Consider the following 20,733-nt stretch of genomic DNA (forward strand, 5'->3'; position numbering starts at 1 on the left):
ATAATTGATAAAGGTTTTTTTTTTGAAGTACTGTAATAACAAAAAGAAAAATATTTAAACTTTTTCATTGAGTGCATTTATGTCACTTATTGCTTTAAATTTATTTTTTAAAACTTAAACAAAATTGCAAAGTTACCAAAATCACAATCAGTAGATTCAAAGTAATTATTCTGACATTTTTGAATTATTCACAATTATAAAATTTAAACTTATAATTTAGACATTCGAAGTTATAATTATACGATTAAAAGTCATACTCATCTATAAAAATCATAACTCCGATTTAATTTTAAACGAAAAGTTAGGGCAAAAAAGATGTTATTACATTTTATTGACATCTTGATGTTTTTCCCATTTCAAAGGTCGGATCTCGGCGTTTTCAAAGAGTCATTGAACGCATCACGGGTCTTTAGAAACAGTGGGAGGAGTTGCAGAGGTAGGTGAACTAATGTTCACCGAATCTGAGCGCTCAGTGTTCACTAACAAGCCAGTGGCAGCTCGGTGGAGGACGATAAACAAAAAGAACAACAACAAAGTTGGTATTTTTTTTAAAAGATTTTTCTTGTACCTCTCTGGTTTAGTCAAAGCAGTCGGGTCGGCAGATAGGAGGACTCCACCAGAGTCCTGTTAATCCAGCAGCGCCAGTATGGACGCGGTTCCAGGATAAGAAGTGGATCCTCATGTCTGTCAGTGGTTTCCTGGCTCTGCTGCTGGCCTTGTTGCCCAGCGGCCAGCTGCTCGCCTCGGGCACCTGGAACTTCAGCACCCAGCCTGGTGTTGGATTAGCTGGACCGACCAGTTTAGCCATGATGTCCGAAAGCAGCGACGAGGTGAGTGAGACTTGATAACTGGTTTTGTAAAGGGAAACAAATTGACAGAATAAATACCTGCAGTTTTACCCGCAGCTGTCACATGATTAATGTGAGGCGACAGGTATGAAGAAAGCTCTTTCTGTTTAGCTACGGATTTATGTAATTACGTGTTGGTTATGACCGATGAACAAACGAATATTTGTTTTCAGTCCTTCCTTTCTCAAGCACGTTGGAAGTGTCAGGTGCATGATCCTTTTTTCCCCTCAGAAGATGATCCCTAATTTACCAATGTTCAATTTGCCTCCAGTTATAAATAAACAATTAAAAACAAGCTCAAGTACAGTTTTACACTAAAAACTGTTTTGTGTTGTACCTTGAAATTTAAACCGTTGAAATTGTTTTAATTTCACTAAATGAAAGTTGTTTTTAGACATTAAAAAAAAAAAAATAATATTGTTTATGCAGTTTTTATTACGGGAAACGTGACTCACTGCCCAGGGCAGCACCACATGGTGGGGGCGGGGAGGGGCACAACCACTTATTTTTACATGCAGAGGTAAACAGGTTCCCCTTGAAGCACTCTAAAATACTTTGCTTTAATGGCTCTTGACACTGAAGTTGGTATCCATTCAGCAGAGTGTAATCCTTCAAAGTAAAGAGTTATTTCACAATTTATTCAGGCTGTTGATTCCATTTCTACAAAGATCTGAAATACTTAGGCGGACCAGGACTTGTGGGACTTGCCTTAATTGATGCAGCCATGAGATCTGCTCCTCAGTAGTAAACCCTGAAGGGAGAATATCCGTTCATCTATTTATGAGCGTTTTGGTTATGCAGCAGGACAGTGATCCAAATAGTTAGAAATATGAAAATTCTGGGGGTGCTGTGGTGGTGCAGGGACAAAGCACAACCCATGTATTGAGGCACTAGTCCTCATGCTGGTGGTCACAGGTTCAATTCCCGGCCTGATGACATTTGCCACATGTCTTCCCCCTCTCTTTCCTGTCAAACTGTTTTCAAATAAAGGCCACTAGAGCCAACAAAACCTTAAAAAAAAAAAAAAGAAGATGATTCTGGACTGGCCTTCCAGTGTTGCTGAATTAAAGAATACAGATACTAATATGCTTCAGCGACTGATTACATTTGTACTTAAGAAACTTTAGGATATGATTATTTCAGCTAGAGTCGCTCGTCACACAACGCATTGTTTTTTAGGCTAAAGTGCTGCCATGTGCGTTATGTGCTTTGTCTTGCACTTCTTTATCATAGAATCAATAAATCAGTTTAGATGGTGAAACTTGCAGAGATGCAGTTGTTTATGCTTTTACTCCATCCTGATGCCAGTGCTCCTATCTACACGTTAAGAAAGCTGTTTATTTGTGCAGTGTGACCGGGTGATGAACTACAGCGCCGCAGAGCGATGTGCGTTCGTGAAGAGGACGCCGGACTGCTCCATGGAGGACGGCTTCATCAACTACCTGAAACTGGCCTTCTGCTTGCTGCCTCCCAACCTCACTCCTCTCACCATCACCCTCTGTGTAAGATCTGTGCATGCATCCGTCTGTGTGTGTGCGTGTGTGTGTAGTTGCACGTGAAGCAGAGTCATAAAGCACCAGGAAAATGTGCAGCTCATCAGCGGATCATGAGGAAGTTGACTGTTGACTGTGGAAGAAGTGGGACTGGTATCTGATTTAAAGCTGTAGTTTCACTGTTGGCTAAATCGTGTAATTTCACTGGGACTCCTCGGTTATCTTCACTTCCTCCAGCAAATGAAATAATGAAATTGTCTCACATGAAAACCTGAAGGAGTGATGATTGTGCTAACAGAAATAATCCTGTTGAGAAGGATCATTTATAATAATTAATCACTGCTGATAAAAAAAAAAAGTAAACAGTGTGTAGTTAACCAGTTATTCAGTATGAATAAGAACCGCTTTCCTGTTTGCATTTGGAAAATGTGAGTATAACCAAACTTTACAGCAGCTTGTCTTCACTGTGTCCCTGCAGATTGTTTGGCTGCTCGTCTTGTTTCTTATTCTTGGACTCACTGCTTCAAAGTTGTGAGTATTTCTCAGCAGCATGTTCACAGTTTCAGACAGTGAAAGGGCTTGTGAGGCTCACTTCACACACACACACACACACACACACACACACACACACACACACACACACACACACACACACACACACACACACACACACACACACACANACACACACACACACACACACACACACACACACACACACACACACACACACACACACGCACGCACACACACACATATATATATGCTCTTAGCTCCGTCAGCTTTATGGTCACATGAGTCCCATGACTGCAGAGAGCTTTCACTTTTGAGATATGGGTTTAAATCTGTGAAAGGAAGCAGATACTTCTGCTCTTGGTTTTATCCCACCTGTTGTAACACCGCTCTGTTGTTCAGCCAGTTGTTGAAGGTTTGAAACATTTAGAAATGCATTTTATTATGTTTTATCCCCTCCCCAGTTTTTGCCCCAACCTGTCGGCCATCTCCTCCACTCTTCACTGCTCCCACAACGTGGCTGTATCCTTTCTCCACTTCTGTGGAGAGCGTGCAGAGAGTATTTGGTTTTCTTTTCTAACTTAATTATGCAGATAATCATGTTTTCTGTGTGTGTTTGCGTGGACTAGGCATAATCCAATATGAAATACCTTAAACTATAATTTTATATACATAAATAAAGAAATAACAAGACATGACATTCCTGGTAGTTCTAAAATAATCTGACATAATGATTTAATAATGTAATTATCTAACATGTGCTATTTATTTTGGTTTTATACATCAACATAAGAAGCCCTGCAGAATAAACATCTGCTTGAACTGATTAGTAGTTTTCAAATTAACTCTTATTTCTCAGAATACAAAATCTTTTTGCAATTCTACTCTTTATAGAGTTACTGAGATCACATTGATATTAATTTTCAATCTTCTACAACTAGCCTGCAGTCAGCTGCTTTACAGATATCCTCCTCTTAGATTGACAGCTCAGTTTCCCCACCACGACTTTCTGTTTTTTGATATTGAAAATATTTCAAAACAGTAAAATTTGACTTTCTTGTAGTAGCCGTTGTTTTGCCAGCTGACCGTCAGGGAACAGCAACACGTGAAAAGAGCAGCGTTACGTTACTCCATGCTCCGTGCTGCTGGGTTTCTTCTGGGATCCCTTTAACATGACTTTAAATCGTAGGAATTGTTTAGTTGAACATTTTGTTGCTCCTAAAGTGACGCTTTTTAAAACCTTGGTACAACTTGATACCAGTGATCATCCTGTGCTTGGTGGTGAACTGTTTCTTTGACTGCAACATGTGCTGAGGGTGTGACGTTTCTCGCTTTGGGAAACGGAGCTCCGGACATCTTCAGTGCCATGGCAGCGATCTCCCATCCACACACCGCTGGGCTGGCTGTCGGAGCCCTGTTTGGTAGATGGAGGCTCGTTTTATCATTGTTTCTCTTGACAAACAGGAAGCTAATTTAACAAAAATATTCAAATGGGAAAACATGTGTGTCCTCGCAGGTGCTGGTATATTTGTCACCACAGTGGTTGCAGGAAGTGTCGCCCTGGTGAAACCGTTCGCCGTGGCTTCTCGCCCATTCCTGCGTGACGTCATCTTCTACATGATTGCAGTGTTTTGGACCTTTGTCATCCTCTTCAGAGGCACTACAACCCTGGGAGAAACACTGGGTAAACACAAACGGTCTGAGGGGATGCTTTGAGTGGACAGGTGGCTCTCAGTAAATTTTAAATGTTGTTTCTCAGACGACTGGGACATTACATAAGACCAAAATATAAAGAACGGCTCTTAATACAGAAATGTTTTGTCAACACAGTCATGGGAAGATTACTGAGTTGGCAGGAGTTCAGCAAACAGCTTGACAACTCGCTAAAGAGTCTGGTTGCTGTATCCATTTATATTAATGGAAAGTTGAGTGGAAGGAAAAAATGGGACAGACATTATCGAGATGCTGATTTTGTTCTTATTATATGTTCTTATTATTTTGTTCCTGCCTGCACAACCAAAACACCTGAACATCTGAAAAAATATCAACCCTGATCAAAGCAAAGCTATGTTTGACCTCTTACTGGTATTATAGATATTTTACCTATCATATCACAAAACATTTCTGTGCAGCAATCTATGAATAGATTCTAGAAAATGACTAAATTATCTGTTTATTATATCTTTCCAAAATGATCAAAACTGCAGAAGTACAAAGTGGGCGAGGGGGAAAATGTGTTGACGTTCAGCAGGTCTGACTGACCCTGTTTTTCTCTCCTTGTTTTCCAGGATACCTGTTCCTCTACGTGGTTTATGTTCTGACCGTTCTTATCAGTACATGGATCTATAACCGGCAAAAAAATTCAGCTACAAATGGGCTCCAACACGTTCCACATATTCCAGGTTAGACCTTCTACATTCAAATGCTCTGTGTGCGTTTTCTTTCTGCTGTTATTTTACTGGCGAGTGTTTTTCCTCGAAGCAGAGCTGAACTCATCTGACGACGACGACGACCAGAGCATGAGAGAAGGGACGATCCAGCAGGAATACGGTAAGAACGCATCTGCACCCCCGATCGTTTCCCGCGTGATTCACGTCATGCAAAGACAGGCGTTTGTGCTGCTGCTGCTGCTGCAGAGTCCGAGTACAGGCCGCTCCTGCCCTACTCCGAGTCCACAAGAGAAATCCTGCTGAGCTCTTTGAATCCGGTAGACAACAGGAAGTGGAGAAGGAAGCCGTGGACCTGGAAGGTCGTTAAAGTCGTGAAGGTCTGTACAAATCTGGTGAACGGAGCAACAGGAAGAACTCAGATTAAATCCGGTGTCGTAACGTGGCGCTCCTGTCGTGTGGCCGTAAGACTCCGCTGGAGGTGCTGCTGCTGCTCTGCGTTCCTGTGGTGGACCCGGATAAAGAAGACAGAAACTGGAGGAGACCGCTCAACTCGCTCCATCTGATCACTGCTCCTCTGCTGTGCGTTCTCGTCTTCCAGTCCGGAGCATGTGAGCACATTTTAACACGATAAATTGATGACAATACAAAGAAGCTGTTAGCAGGAAGAATTACGTAGTCTAAATACTGAGGTGGTTTTCTTGGTAATCCAGATGGAGGCGTCATGATCCAGGGGGAGTTTCCTGTCTGGCTGCTGATTCTCCTGCTGGGAATGTTTTTGGCTGCTATAGTTTTCTGCACCACCACCAACGACCATCCTCCCAAATATCACCCTGTAAGTGCTTTTGTTAATCCAAATCAGGAGTAGATCAAATTTTAATTTTGTAAAACGGAAAAAGAAAAAAAAATCAGTCGGATTCCCCTCATCTGGACTTTGAGATAGTTAAGCAAACTGTCCAGTGATGTCTTTTTTAGATTTGAGTCGGTCGGTTTATTGACATAGAGCTTTTTGCAAGTTTGGCTAAATATGTGAAAGGCATATATTTATATACTTATATATGCTTCGTAGAAGTAGCCGTAGCTCTTTCTTTTTTCTTTAGAAAAATGAAATGCAACTGTGCATTTCATTCAAATATTATTTGGTAAAGTAGCTATAACTGTAAGATGCTTACATCTTTTGATAAATCATAATTTGGAAAGTCTGGTGTGCATCTGTGTTAATTTGTAGAACCAGTGTTTACTTCAGTAGCAGCTGTTAAGTCTTTGGGCGGTGTGCCTACTAGCTTTGCCCAGCTGGAGGCTGACATGTTAGGCATTTATGTTTGCAAAGCAACTCAAATACAGTCAGACGGGACGGTGAGCTTCCATCAATAGCAATTAAAGTCCTGCCACATGTTTTCTCCTGGAGTCTGACAAATACTTTGTGATTGGTCGTAAATGTGAAGGGGGCGTGGTTACTACACCAGCAGAGTCTGCAGCAGCAGAGACTTCTTTGGACTTCCTGGTAGTTTTGGTCTCAGTTTGAGGGATTGCTGCAAAATTCATGACTCAATGCAATCAATTGTCTCTTGCTGCTACATGCTCGCTCAGGAGGACGTAATGTTTGCAAATCAGTGACTCGATGCCACCCTCACTGGACTGAAAGCTTTTTATGAGTTAAACTGCACTTGACTGTGTCGTTTTATAACTAGAATTGAATTTTAATGTATTTAATTGTCTGAATCTGATTGGACTGAAATTGCTACATTTATTTTGTTCCTCAAACGACATTTGTTGTGTGCTGCATGTCTCCTTTGTTCTCAAACCTCTGTGGTGTTCACAGACCAGCTGGATTTATAATGAGATTAAATTACACTCAGAAATTTTTGCAATGACTTTTAGTTACGGATATCAGAGAGGATTAAATACAAATGCACACGGTTTTCCAGCTTAGATCTGTAAACGACTGAAAAAAAAAAAATCACACAATTTAGTTTCTGCTTTTAAATAAATACTTTATTATGTTGACTTGTTGCATAAATCAAAGTCAGGATGATTACTTTTGCAAGGCAGCTGCCTCAGAATCTGATTACCGCTCTGTTCCCTCAGCTTTTTGCATTTTTGGGCTTTGTGGTGAGCGCGGTGCTGATCAGCGCCACAGCGTCAGAGGTGGTCAGTCTTCTGCACATGCTCGGTGTGGTGTTGAGTCTCAGCAACACCGTGCTGGGCTTGACTCTGCTGGCCTGGGGCAACAGTATCGGAGGTGATTTCTGATAATCTAAGTCCGTTCACAAGACTAGACCTAATTCCCATTTAACTGTGTAATGTGCGATTAATCTTCTCTCGTTTCAGACCTTTTTTCCGACATCACCATTGCTCGGCAGGGATACCCGCGCATGGCCATAGCTGCTTGCTTTGGAGGGATCATTTTCAGTATCCTTTATTTTCATGTCCACTTGGAAGACGTGCACATCTTTCTGACATGCATCAAATACATTTTCAGAAAGAGACGAGGGACAGAATTTAAGCTTGGAACGGAAATTTAGTGTGTCACGAAAACCTTTAAGTTTGTTTATTTTTAGGGATATAATTATGGAGTAGTCTGCTGAATGTGAACAAAGTAGATGTTTTTAAAAATGAGCCTTTTAAAAAAAAACATTAAACTGAAGAGGAGCCGTTTTATCCAGGGCAGTAATGAAAAGTCAAAAATGCGCTGGGGATTTTTGTAACTGTTGATTTGAAACTGTTTGGAAAAAATGGGCAAAGAAGCTGTTGAAGTGATTCACGTAATGTAGTTATGTTTATACTTAGTACTTTTTAAGCATGTTTGAAGATACTGGATAACTGAAAGATGAAACATTAACATGAGGACAAAAAAAGTAATCAGTTCCAATACATTCTGAAAAAATAAATAAAAATGGCAAGAGTTAATATTTGTTCCAAGTCGAGTTCAGCCAGCTGTTTGAGTGGAAATATGTTTCAGTACAATATCGAAGTTCACTCTCATGAAGTAAATAATGGTGTGCCCATGTAATGCCTTGTAATAGCCCGCTTTATTGAACATCAAAACCTGCTTTTATCATTGTCACTTTTTTGCTCCTCAATACTTTATTGCCCTGAACTACATCAAACATGTTTTAAATGCATATATTTACATAAAATGAAAACTATGGGACCTTGACCGTATTTCAGACATGCTGTTTGGAGTAGGGTTGGGATGTCTGATGCAGATGTATGACACACACTCCTACGTGCAGGTAATCCTCTCCTTTGGCTTCGAGGGAAGACGGCGTTTTGCATGGTACGAAGAAGCTGATTCTCTCGTCTTCCTCCTCAGTTTGAGTCGGAGGGCTTGTTGACGTGGATTCTCGCAGGAGCTCTGGGTTCGTCTTTGGTCCTGTCTTTTCTCATCGTCCCGCTCAGCCAGTTCCACTTGGGTCGGACCTACGGCGTCTTCCTTCTCGTCTTCTACTGCATATTTCTTCTCATTGCACTTCTCACAGAGTTCAGGATAATCCACACTTGAGCTCAAAACGTCATCTTCTGCTTGTAAGAAATATTGCGTAAAGCGGTAATGTACTCTATTGCATTTGCTCAATCGGACTCTCCTGTCTTTAGTCTGTGAAACCAAGAAGCTAAAGACTTCTACAAGAGCTCAGGGCGGACTAAAACCAATCACACTGTGCCTTTTTTTTTTGTTTCTCTGTCCATGTCTTTTAGCTGAGATATTGTGATCCAGCTCATAATGTACAAGGTCATAAAATACTGTAAATTTTCTACGAATCAACCTCTTTGTGAATTCAAACAAAACTGTTTTTCTGGGTTCTCGTGGGGGTGTGTAGGGGGAAATGCTAGTTTTTTTTTTTTTTTTAATTGTCCATCATAATGACAACACAGCAACAATGCATTCATGTGTTTCATTATTTGAATAGTTTATTAAAATCTGCTGTTACTTTCAAGTACATTACAGAATGAGAGCTTATATAAAATAGTTGGAGCCTGCTGAGTCAGTTAGGAGGAAACCTTTAACATGATGAGTGGTTGGGTTGACCTTTAAGGAGTGTTTAGTGTTCTCTTGATCAAAGTACAAAACATAAGTACTGTGTGTTAATACTGGTCAGAGGAACTGTTAAGCTAAGGCATCAGATTTCACTTATAATCGATAAATACACAAAGAAATGGTAGCTTGTTTAGGGGGTCCTTCAACGTGTCTCAACACTTCCATCCAGCTCCAGGAAGAAAACGCCGTCATTTTCTCTCACCAACTTCAGTTCCAGAGGCTCCAGATTTTTATTCCCCCACATCGGATATAATGTTGATTTTTGGGGGGAACTGGAGGTGCTGAGGTTTCCTCTGTTGAGATGATGTGCATGTACATCTCGCAACAGTCGTTTTTAGTTAATGCTTTGTCGTTCGCTCTGCGAGTTCAGCTGATGTTCTTGGAAGGGAGCCGGATTGCTGATGGGACTGTTCTGATCCAGGTTTAGGTTTTCATCTTCTTGAGACAAACATTCCCTTGAATACTCTGCATACCACTCCTGATGAAGAGAGGCAAAACCGATTACACACCAAGTACAGCTTGCAGAAGTATTTACCCTCCTTGAACTTTTTCTCAGCAGTTTATCCTCAGACGTTAAAGTATTTTGAGATGTTATGTGACTGAACATAAACTAGTACAGAATTCTGATATGGAAGGAGAGAAAAATATGTAGTTTTGGTCATTATTAGAAATAAACCAAAAAGTGTGGCATGCACTACTAATCAGGGTCAATACTTTGTAGAATTGGTGCAAAATTTTCCTTCCACTTTACAATGACGTACGCCTTTGTGTTGGTCTGTCAGATCAAATCACAAAGCTACACATTGAACATTTTTAAAGGAGACTACTGGAAAACCCCGTATCCAGCAAAATGCCTTCAGTTTCTCACCTGTATCTCCTCCTCGTACATTTTCATACTAAGGTCACTCTTTGTTCTTGATCTTCGTCCCAAGTAAATCAGAAGTGTGTGCTGTACAAAACAGGAATGAGACAGGTTAGCATGGTGAGATAGAGAGGAAGAAATGCCTAGAGATCATGTCCTTACCCCGCTCTTGTCCATAGCTTGCAGGACAGCAGCCAGAGAGCTGAGTGAAGACATTGTCGGGGATGTCTGTTTGTACAACTCCAGGGTGGCCAACGCTTCATCTCTCCTCACCTCCACATCAAACACAATCCCATTTTCATCTGCAACACAATCACATACATTGAAATGACCCATCTCGCTAAACACCAATAGATTAGGGAGGAAAAAAAATGAAGAAAGTCTTAAATGCATGTTTGCATGTTTACGCCCTCTGGCATAAACATGCAAAATACCACTTTCTGAAAACTACACAGTAACTCAAAAGCACCCTCTGGATTATCCACTGGGTCCCGGTTCTTGCGGCTGTAGTTCATGCGGAACACGAAAGCATCCAGGATGAAAGCCACAATGATTGTCATCACAACCTGAAACAGAAAACAGAAATTATGGTCACATTCAAACCAAACTTAAAAGAGAAATACGCCAAAGAAAGAAAACTTCGCTCACCATGGTAACAATGTAAAAAGTCATGAAGTACAGACGGCTCCAGTGGCTCGTCATAGACGTAACTCCTTCCTGGGAGAGCGGAGAAATACAGCAGCAGTCAAACAGCGTCGCCCACAGGTCAGCAGTAAAACTGCAGGGTGGAGACCTTTGAGCAGCAATGAATTAATGACTAAACCTTACCATGGTGATGTACCAGTTGTTGACCACAGTCAGCTCAAACAGCGTCACTGCAGGGAAAAAGTGAGAAATGTTTTTTTTAATTTTTTTTTTAATTTTTATTTTTTATTTTAAAGCCAACTTACAGATCAGACGACTATTGCCTTCAAAGTACTATATACTTATAAGACACATTGGCAAAAGGAACCATTTATTTGTTCATATTTACGTCCATAGGAACAGACTTTATTTCAGTTTTCTTAATGCTCCAGATTTTTTTAAACCTGTGTTTTACAAGCAATTTCTTATAGTATGTATTTTTTAGATAAAATATTTTAACACTCAGTATTAGAAAAACCATCTAAAAAGATTAGCTAGTTATGTCGTCTCATAACTAGAGCTGACTAAAAGCATGCAAAGAAAGATGTGCAAAAAATTTATTTTTTTTGTGAAATGTGTTAAAAGATGCAACATAAAACATCTTTTACTACGGCTCTATGAATCCTTGATGGCCGCCAGAAGGGAGTGCTGAAAGCACTGAACGACTAATAACCGGAAATGTCGCAAGGAATCATGAGTGCATACCTCACTGAGAACGCCCAGAGGACTCTCACAGAAGAACCTGGCTCAGAGGATGAGGGTGGCCACACCGACATTGTAAAATCTGGTGAACGTGTTTGGGAAAACCCACGACGGAGCAGCACATATCGTTTCCAGCTGAATCAAAATCCGTTCCCGGCCACTCCTTACCCAGGCCGAAACTTTGCCAATTTTGATGGCTGGTCACTGTAAAGTGACATCAGACTTAAGAGCACAACCAGAGTGACTGACATCAGTCTGTCTAGCAGCTGTAAGAAGGTGACATAGAAAAACGGACTGAACTGACTGACCGTTTGGAGTATGCTGTTCACCCTTCAAAACAGATGAATGAGGCTGAATCCAAATTCACCCCAAGAAAAATGGTTGTCTGAGATGGAATCAGGCAACTTCTCCAACTTGACTTAGAGGAAGAAGAAGCAGATTTTCACCGTCGATGATTACAGTCACCTTCACTGCAGTCAAAACAAGCTGCCTCAAGGCCGTACGCATGGTGCCCTACATAGAGCTGTCACCTGACACTAGCTGCACTCTGAGATGAGGAGAATGACCCAGTCTCTGAAACACATGATGACTGCGCCTCCCCACTCAAAGCGAGTAACAGAGGCAGCCAGAGACTCATAGTCCTCCGCAGCCAAGGGTGGAGAAGGGAACCCAGTCATCGAAGTGTCCATCTGGCGTGCATGGAAAAGGGATTTCATTTCTGCTGACAATTGCTCAACTCTTGTGGAAAGGGATGGTCAGACTTAGCCTGCCTCTTCCAAGAAGGAGCCACAGTGACCATGGCCTCATTCCAGCGCTTTAAGCGCCTGTAGGTGGGGCCACCAACCCAGAAGTTGAAAGGTCACCGTCAACCTCAGGATGCAACTGGGCCAGCCGAGCCACCCTCACAGCACGGGACATGACACTGCAGTTCATGCAGGGAGTTTCTGACTGCGGTCCCACAGTTCGCACAACAGTGGAAGACATCCGAGTTAAAAACTGAGCCGTGTCCAACCACGTGACCACTACCATCATCAATCATTGGTAAATAGTGGACCATCAACAGGCCGACGTAGTCAGCTACATTTAAACTGCAGGACGGAAAAAAAGCATAAAGCTTGACCCAAAACTGTTATCTTAAAGTTGGCTAAAATTGTCCACAGTGTGTAAAATAAACACAGTGGTCAGAAGTCGTGATTGGGATTAGGTGCAAGCGATGCCAACAATGCAGGCAGCAGTAAAAAATGTCCGACAACAACTAAATGATCCAAGAACCAAGAGGCTGCAGCCATGCAAAACAAAACACATACGCGAGACAAAATGAGGAACAGAGCCTCGGATGTTCGTGTGGCTGAGGTTCAGAGAAATCTGTGTCAAAGGTGTGACTTCTTGGTATTACTACTCGAGCGACACCTGCGCAAATGAAACATTCAGTGCTTAGAGCGGCGCCCTCTGGCGATCCGTGGGGGGTCGAGTAGATTTGGTCAGGCTCCCACAGCAAATTAATGAAAATCTGATGATTTCCTGAAGGTAATGAAAGGTAAAAAATAATAGAAAGGATTACCAAAGCTGCTGAGGATGTCGTTAAAATTGTTGAGATAATAATAGCCTTCGTCCAACACTGTTTTGTTGCCAAACGTTTTGTTGATCTGTCTGTAGGAATCTGCCACTGTGCTGGTGCTAAAATGACAATAAAAAAGTACAACAAAAAGGACATTTTAATATTTATTCACCAATTTGCAAAATTAAAGTTCCACGGACAACAGTGACACTAACTTGCAGCAGTTTGGGAAAACCACATCTGCAAAGAACTCCATACCCACGATGGCAAAGGAGTAATAAAAGATGAGTAAAGTCAGGCCCAGACTGGCCATCCTGGGGAAGAGCTCAAACATGGTGTCCAACACGTTGCGGTACCGCAGCTTTATCTTGAACAGCCTGGGAGAACAGGACCATGGAAAATTGAGTTGAAAACCAAAACCGGATATAAATAAAATGAACTCTAAACGTGTGGCCTGATTTTGAAACGAGGAAAACACACCGGAGCAACTGGAACGGTCTAAGAACTACAATGAAGTAGAACGGCTCCATTTTGAAAGCCAGAGCGATCAGCCCCAAGAAGGCAAACACGGTCACAGAGAAGTCAAACCTGGACGGCGAAAAGCAGAGGAACACAGAAACAGGATGTTTTCTATACCTACTCGTAAAACGGTTAGTTTTTTTCTGCTTGATTTTTTTTTTCAGGCAGGGTTTCACTCACAGGTTCCAGCCGGAGCTGAAGTAAGCCAGCGGCCCCAAACCTGCTATTTTCAGCAGCACTTCCACACCGTAAACTAAAACCGGGACGGAGCAGAGGAGGAATTAGTGCCAGCTGCAATCGCCTACATCCAATCGTGTGCAGTTTTTACATCTATGCCACGTCTGTCAGCGAAGGAGAGGAAGGCAGCAGATTTCTACTCACTCGTCAGGAAAACGATGTAACTCACGGGAACGGATTCGGACCAAGAGTATCCACCTGCAGAACCGGAGGAAGGTCGGAGGTCAGGTAGGATTAAGTTTGTCATATGATGCGTCTGTGTGTTTGCTGGAGAGGTCTTACTGTTCATTCTGAACGTCTCCACGAGAATCCACACACCATTAATGGCCACCACCACATCTGCAGACGTCAACACCCAGGCTTAAGTGTGAGAGTTTGAACAGGCGAAAGCTGGAAGAGCCGTGATGATGATGTTGATACTTACACATGGCGTACTGGAAGGCCTTGGACTTCACCACCAGGTGGATGCCTGAAGAGGACAAAAGCGCTCATACAAAGTGTCGCAAAAGTATTTAAACATTTTGAGCCATTTTATGTTACGACCACAAACTTCGATGCTTGTCTGTGGGAGCTTAAAATTGATTGATTTTTATTTATTTATTCTCAATTTAAGTGTGGTGTAGGTTTAATTTTGCCCCTTTTATTCTGAAATCCCTAAACATTTGCTATGACAATCAAGAAATCAATCAATTTTATCTATAAAGCACCATTATGTTGGAGGCAGCTCGCTGGAAGCACATAATAAAGAGTATTTCTGAACTGGGTTTGAACCGTCCAGGGTCACAGTCTGCAGGTGCAAATACCAGAGTTGTGAAGTAAAGAAACTGGTGATCCTCCCTTTTTCCTCCCATCTTTGTAAGAGGGCTGGTGGATAATAAAAGTGAAGTCTTCACTTCCCTGGACTAGCCGGGGGAGTCATTGCTCATTTTCTTTGCTAAATTTCTTGGTAGCACTTTATTTAAAGGGGTGTGCATAAGACTGACATGACACTGTCATAAACATGACATAACATCTGTCATGAACATAAAGAAGTCTTTATGACTGTTGTCATGAATTATCATTCGGTAAATAATGACACTTTTAATGCAAAGTTGCTCTAAATGTTGCATTGAAAGTCCATTAAAAGTGCCAACTTTGAATGATTTTGTAAATTATGACAACTTAATGGCGAATCATGGCATTGATTCCTATTAACAACAAGAACTGAGAACCTACCCTTGAAAATGAGGAAGGCTGTATGAGGAAGATCGTCAAACCAGTGTTCTCGACTTCGTCGCGGCTGAAAAGCATTTACAAAACGACAACATCACAGTCAGCCAGAGCAACACTAAATAAAAATTGTTTATCATAAAACAAAGCACACAAAGATAATTACCTTCCATTTTAATCCAATGACCTCATAAAACTTATAAAAGTCTTGCAGGCTGTAACAAAAAAAGACAATCATATATCAAACCAGTAAATCTCAAAGTAGGACATTTTTATAAAAAAAACAAAACAAAAAAAAACTAAGAAACAAAACAGCCAACCTAAGCGTTGGAGCCCCTGATGTATTCAGAGCTTTAAATGTGAGGAAACGGTCTCTTGCAGACATTCGAGGCCTGTAGAATCGCATCAAACCATCAAACTGTTTCAGAGACACTCCCATCGGCCTCTGGAGGGAAAAGAAAAACAGCAACGCACTTAAATGTTATCAACAACTTCCCAGAGCCTTAGTGAACAAGGCAAAACACATTCCTTTGTACCAAAATCAACCCACATACCTGCCGGCTAACCAGCAGCTGGAAGGCGTGGTCGATGGCAGAGCGTTTATGAAGCAACAGAGACTTAAACTTCATCTTCTCCACGTCGTTAAATGTATCAAACACAACAGCGAGGAGCTGGGTGGGGAGAATATGAGAAAAAAATCCTATTAAAATAGTTTCATTTACTGCCTGGCAAGAAGTATTTATATCCTTTCCTGTTTGCATTTTGTCAAATTGGAACCACAGACTTCCATGTATTTTATCGGGATGTTAATGGGAGTGAAGTCTGTTTTAAGGGAGTGAAAATCTTCGTACCAGGTTCATGATGAAGTAGAGCTCTATGGAAAGGTAGATGATGAAGAACACGCAGGACCAGCGGTTCTTAGAGTACGCTGGCATCATCACATCAGGAAAACTACGAGAGAAAAGCTCAGTCATACCGACCAAAACCAAAAACAGCCTAAAAACATTCAGAAAATGCAATCGTGGAAGAACTAGAAAATACTGACTGGACGTCAGGTATGGAAATTTTTTTTACCAAATAATATTATTTTCTGCTTACTTTGCTGTGGTAAGCAACACAAACAGGCTGACGAGGCTGTTCTCCAAAGAGCTGAAGTACTGTGGTGAGAGGGCAGAGTCTGAGTGAACACATGCATGTTGCACAACAAGAGGGAAACCAAACCGCGCTGGCATAACGATCATAAACTACAGTCAGTCAAACCGGTGAGTTGACATACCGGGTCAGCTGTGTTTGTGGAGAAGAGACAGAAACCTGGAGGCAATTCAAACCAGATCATGTTATTATTACCTCAGTTTGAAAAGCAGCACAGGTGGAATTTAAATCAAAACCAATTCTTACCCAAGATGGCGAATATGACCATGAAGAAAAGCAGGAGCAGGAGGATGTCAATGAAAGACGGGAGAGACTGGAAGAGCTGACGCAAGTTTCTGTTTGGATGGAAAGATACGTTGTCAGCAGATGATTGACAATAATCAAACATATGAATGTAGTAACATCTTTTTAGTGTGCACACTTGCGTAATTCAATAAAACACATCAAAGAAAGAAAGAAAAAAAACATTCATTCAGGGAGAAAGAAACAAGAAAGAAGCAAGCAAGAAAGAAAGGAAGCATAGAAACTACAAATAATTTTCAAATTCTACATTTTTAAAGACTGCATAGGAACTCTGTAAAGTAGCAGCTGCTTCACTTGCGTGAATGTTTTCGTGTTCGTGTGTGTATGCATTTAGATAATCAGCCACCTGCGCACAGCACCGCAGTATCTACAGTCCACCAGGAATATTGGTCTCAGAGCTCGGGTCACTCGCATGTGAGACGTCTGTCTGATCAGAACCACGATGGCCTCCACAAACTGCAGCAGCAGCACACACGCCTGCAACAGAAGGAAGAAACAAAACAAACGCAATGTAGTAACCACATCTTTACTAGTTACACATTTGTGAAGTATGAAGCCTGCAGACACAGAAGATATCAGAGACGTCAGGGCACCTTCACCATGGTCCTCTTGTGTCGTATAAACGTGTGGAAGCCCAGCCAGCGAAGTTTCATGCAGAGCTCAAATCCCACCAGAAGCAAAGCCAGCAGCTCCAGAGTGGCATGAACCTACAGAGGAGTCACACACACACACGCACACACACACACACACACACACACACACACACACACACACACACACACACACACACACACACACACACACACAACAGCATTTACACACAACTGGGTCTAAAGAAGTGCTTGAATTACAATGAAGCTGATCTCTACAGATAATTAAGTAACAAAAACAACCCTTGAAAAAGTATCCAAACTCCCTGGAGTATTTTGTCTCTAGAGCAAATAACTTCAACAAGGAAAATTAGAGTGTGATTGGGAAAAGACAAGAAAATGATAAATAGTTTTATAAATAAAAATCTGAAGTGTGGCGTGTATTTGCCTTCAGCCTCACCAAGTCAAGCTGCATATGTCTACCACCTTCGCATGTCAATATACTAAAACCTTTCCTCACTCTTCTTTCCAAAACAGTTCAAGCTCTACCTCTGAATATCAAGTTTCTAAATCTCAATGGACTCTAACTAATACATTTACTTTAACTTGTTCCATTGCAACTTAGGCTGGATGTTTAGGGTCTTTAGGTTTCTTTCTGGTGTTGAAAGAAACTCTGCAGCTCCTCCAGAGTTACAATCTTAGCTGCTTCTCTGATTAGTCCTTTCCTTGCCCAGTCTGTTAGTTTAGGTGGAAGGCTATGTCTTTGTTGGTTAGCAGTTGTGCTAGCCTTTTTCTATTTCCAGATGAGAAAAATTTTAATTGGAAAAAAAAAAAAAAAAAGGAAAACCATTTATCCAATTTATTTTACTTCACAAATATGTTGTGTTCACTTTTGTCACTGCATATAAAATCAGAGGCCATTTTTGAGGTTATTTGGGTTAGCTGGAGTTGAGACGATAAACTTTAAAAGAAGTCGGATAAAAACTCACGTAGACGTCCAAGCGCAGCGAGGGGACGGCGGGAGCTTCACACAGCGACAGCATCAGCAGCAGCAGACCCGTCACCAGCTCCATCATGTAGAACAGGTGATTGTGGGCAAACAGGTACGCCGCCAGCGCTTTTGGGTTTCGAGGGTGACTGAAGAACTTGTCATTGTTCTCTCCTTCCTGCAAGATCAATTCAAAACCAGCAAAGTTTGATATACAAATAGTTTCTTTTTATTCTAATGGCCATTTAATGACTTCAAATTCTAGATGGAAGCTTCTTAATTATTAAATATTTGAGCTACTGCACTTTCATTTGTAGTCAGCAAACATTTCTGGTTCTATAACTAGATTTATTACTTCCTGTAGTCCAAGGTTTATGCATCTGCAGATTATATTTAGCCCAGGAGCGAGTATAAAGCAGTTAACTGATCATGTGAGTGTGTGTGCAAAAAAAACCCTCCCCCCTTATAAAGGCAACATTCATGAACATGTTTGTGATACCTGCAGGTATATGGCTGCCTCTTGGTAGTTCATCTCCCAGCTTTGCTTTAATGACACATTTTGGGTTTTGTTGCTCTGTGCCCCAGGTGTGGAAATCACAGCATTGTTCACTAGGTCATAATTGCCTCCTCCATCTGAAAAATAAAGAAATTCAAGTGTCAGCGTGTTGGAACAGATATAATTTAGATAAATTGACACAAACACATGCAAGGAGTCTCGACAACTTTCCCATTTTGAAATTCCAGACTCAAAATATCTGGTTGAAGTAATTGTATGTTTAATAAAATCGTGAAATAACTAAATGCTGACGTTAGCTTCTGATCTGGCAGAGGCGTCAGTCAGCCTTTTCCCATCATTGCCTAGACCATAATTTCATATAATGCCCTTTCTGCATGTAAAATCTTTACTTTCTGTACTTATGTAATAAGAATAATAATAGTTATCAGCTGGAAGCGACACAATTAGAAATAAACAGAAAATAAACACTTAAAATATACGACTGTTTCATTAATTCTTTTTAAAAATGAGTTGTATATTATATACATTTACTCCACACAAAAAAACTTTGCAGTTATTCACTGAAATGTAAATATGTATTCCAGTAGAAAAAAGTTTTTTTTTTTCCCAAATATGGATTTAAGCTATTGTATACCGCAAGAAGAACAAGTCTGTAAAATCAAACACTTTAGATGCTAAACATGGATATATATATATATATATATATTTTTTTTTTTTTACATATTAATCCTTAAAAATTCTAATATCAAAATTTTGCAGGAACCCTGAACATAAGCAGTACAGAGACAGGCATGGGCCTACCAATGCAGTCAGGCTCTAACTGTAAGTCATAGGAGGAGAACGCAACTGGACTCTCATCGTTACGGGACTGATTGCCATGGAAACCAGTTCCCGGTCCACACAAGGACTCCATTGGTGAAGCTATGTGAATGTATCAAGGTTGCTGATGTCCAACAAAAACAAAACAAAAAAAACTGTGATTAGCAGCGGACCAATTGCATTGCAGCACTGGAGAACATCTGGAGATACATTCCAGTCAGCCCTGATGGAAACACCAGAGACAGAGTCACGAGTCGAGACCAGAAAAAATCCTCACAGACGCTCAAACATCCCGGAAGTTTAAACGGTCCTGGACACAAAACACGGTCTCAGAAAAACCTGAGAGAACAGTGACGATAACAGTAAAGAGACACCAAGTTAAATGTGCCTCAAGCTGAGGTTGAAGTTTGAGCTCAACTCTGATATTTAAAAAGGAAAAGGCTGAGTGTGCAGCACTGACATGCCAATTTCTTCTCCTTCCTGCTCACAGAACGCAGACACACCAGAAGAGGAATTGATCCTGCCTTATAGCAGAAACCGACACAAAAAGTCACGCAAAAACTCAGTGCCAAGCTTCTGTAAATTTACTCTGGGAAATAATGCCAGAGCTGCAAATTGTTTTTAGATGAGCAGTTCCTGCAGGTGATCCTCTGCTGCTCCACATTTTACTCCTCTGCCTTCCTGTCTGGTCACTCTCATGCCACGCACAAACAAAACACAGGCAAGAGTCTCGGAAATGCGCCCGCAGATGTTGGCCGTCCACAGCGGATTGAGCTCAAGTGTGAAGAAGATCACATTCGGGCTCGGCAGCAGCCTGAGCGTCCTCCTGACACCGTCGGACCCCGAGTCTGTATGTGAGCCATTCAGATCGCTCATTTGTCTGAGAACAATAAAACATTTGGAGCTCCGCGTGAAAAACACGGTGAAGTCAGCCTCACAGAGACACAAAAAGACGCCACAGTGCCAGAAGAAAAAAAAAAAAAGAAGAAAAAGAAAGAAAGAAAGTAAATCCGCTTCTAGATCAGCTCAAGCTCCACTCCTGTATCCAGGCATGTGACTCCTCACTCTAGGTGGTACGACAGCATTATCCTTCAAACTCCCTCCCGTTTCCAGAGGGTTCCAGCAGCAACAAGTAAAAGCAAAATGTTTCACACTTCTCTGTCATACACCACTCCTAGATGTCCTGAAAGGAAATACACATTCCTCTCTTCTTCCTGTTCATCCGCTGAGCAGGAGACAGTGATCCAGTGAGCTCACAGGAAAAACACACACACACCCTGCAGTCACTCATAAACACAACACACACATGCCCC

The 20,733-nt window shown here is 41.4% G+C and overlaps 2 protein-coding genes across 5 annotated transcripts in view; one reads left to right on the plus strand and one right to left on the minus strand.

The window, feature by feature from the left end:
- Positions 1 to 431: 431 nt before the first annotated feature.
- slc8b1 (solute carrier family 8 member B1) lies at positions 432 to 9,003 on the plus strand. 2 transcript variants are annotated; one of them, XM_008418756.2, is made up of 15 exons: positions 432 to 830; positions 2,198 to 2,350; positions 2,820 to 2,872; positions 3,319 to 3,376; positions 4,170 to 4,275; positions 4,371 to 4,538; positions 5,143 to 5,256; positions 5,336 to 5,404; positions 5,491 to 5,621; positions 5,711 to 5,852; positions 5,955 to 6,076; positions 7,330 to 7,483; positions 7,573 to 7,653; positions 8,413 to 8,477; positions 8,558 to 9,003. In XM_008418756.2, exons 1-15 carry the CDS (start codon positions 681 to 683, stop codon positions 8,744 to 8,746), a joined length of 1,755 nt encoding a protein of 584 aa, XP_008416978.1. In that variant the 5' UTR covers positions 432 to 680; the 3' UTR covers positions 8,747 to 9,003. The 2 variants fall into 2 exon arrangements, with proteins under 2 accessions (XP_008416978.1, XP_008416979.1); XM_008418757.2 differs by having other exon boundaries at positions 5,339 to 5,404.
- Positions 9,004 to 9,127: 124 nt separating this feature from the next.
- The window catches only part of tpcn1 (two pore segment channel 1), a 13,327-nt gene continuing 1,721 nt past the window's right edge, over positions 9,128 to 20,733 (minus strand). For 2 of the 3 annotated variants that reach the window (XM_008418760.2, XM_008418759.2), the window contains 25 exons: positions 18,584 to 18,717; positions 18,086 to 18,262; positions 17,100 to 17,213; positions 16,853 to 16,983; positions 16,450 to 16,538; positions 16,328 to 16,362; positions 16,150 to 16,208; positions 15,903 to 16,002; positions 15,606 to 15,722; positions 15,372 to 15,496; positions 15,218 to 15,266; positions 15,058 to 15,121; positions 14,267 to 14,311; positions 14,125 to 14,181; positions 13,987 to 14,040; positions 13,786 to 13,858; positions 13,567 to 13,674; positions 13,302 to 13,463; positions 13,090 to 13,205; positions 10,971 to 11,017; positions 10,791 to 10,859; positions 10,612 to 10,708; positions 10,305 to 10,444; positions 10,149 to 10,229; positions 9,128 to 9,758 (listed from right to left, as the gene is read on the minus strand). In XM_008418760.2, the coding sequence (XP_008416982.1) occupies positions 9,615 to 9,758; positions 10,149 to 10,229; positions 10,305 to 10,444; positions 10,612 to 10,708; positions 10,791 to 10,859; positions 10,971 to 11,017; positions 13,090 to 13,205; positions 13,302 to 13,463; positions 13,567 to 13,674; positions 13,786 to 13,858; positions 13,987 to 14,040; positions 14,125 to 14,181; positions 14,267 to 14,311; positions 15,058 to 15,121; positions 15,218 to 15,266; positions 15,372 to 15,496; positions 15,606 to 15,722; positions 15,903 to 16,002; positions 16,150 to 16,208; positions 16,328 to 16,362; positions 16,450 to 16,538; positions 16,853 to 16,983; positions 17,100 to 17,213; positions 18,086 to 18,262; positions 18,584 to 18,717 (2,387 nt within the window). In that variant the 3' untranslated portion in view covers positions 9,128 to 9,614. Of the gene's footprint in view, positions 9,759 to 10,148; positions 10,230 to 10,304; positions 10,445 to 10,611; positions 10,709 to 10,790; positions 10,860 to 10,970; positions 11,018 to 13,089; positions 13,206 to 13,301; positions 13,464 to 13,566; positions 13,675 to 13,785; positions 13,859 to 13,986; positions 14,041 to 14,124; positions 14,182 to 14,266; positions 14,312 to 15,057; positions 15,122 to 15,217; positions 15,267 to 15,371; positions 15,497 to 15,605; positions 15,723 to 15,902; positions 16,003 to 16,149; positions 16,209 to 16,327; positions 16,363 to 16,449; positions 16,539 to 16,852; positions 16,984 to 17,099; positions 17,214 to 18,085; positions 18,263 to 18,583; positions 18,718 to 19,402; positions 19,866 to 20,733 lie in introns of those variants that run through there. The other variant, XM_008418758.2, reaches the window with a different exon arrangement.

The sequence above is a fragment of the Poecilia reticulata genome, linkage group LG9 (genome assembly GCF_000633615.1).
Source record: "Poecilia reticulata strain Guanapo linkage group LG9, Guppy_female_1.0+MT, whole genome shotgun sequence".
NCBI lineage: Eukaryota > Metazoa > Chordata > Actinopteri > Cyprinodontiformes > Poeciliidae > Poecilia > Poecilia reticulata.

What these genes read in the sequence shown, in the direction of transcription:
- slc8b1 (XM_008418756.2), top strand. Translation starts at nt 681, where the DNA reads ATGTCTGTCAGTGGTTTCCTGGCTCTGCTGCTGGCCTTGTTGCCCAGC. An exon ending in GGCTGTCGGAGCCCTGTTTG is followed by an intron (nt 4,276 to 4,370) that starts GTAGATGGAGGC and finishes GTGTCCTCGCAG; the next exon opens with GTGCTGGTATATTTGTCACC. An exon ending in AACCCTGGGAGAAACACTGG is followed by an intron (nt 4,539 to 5,142) that starts GTAAACACAAAC and finishes CTTGTTTTCCAG; the next exon opens with GATACCTGTTCCTCTACGTG.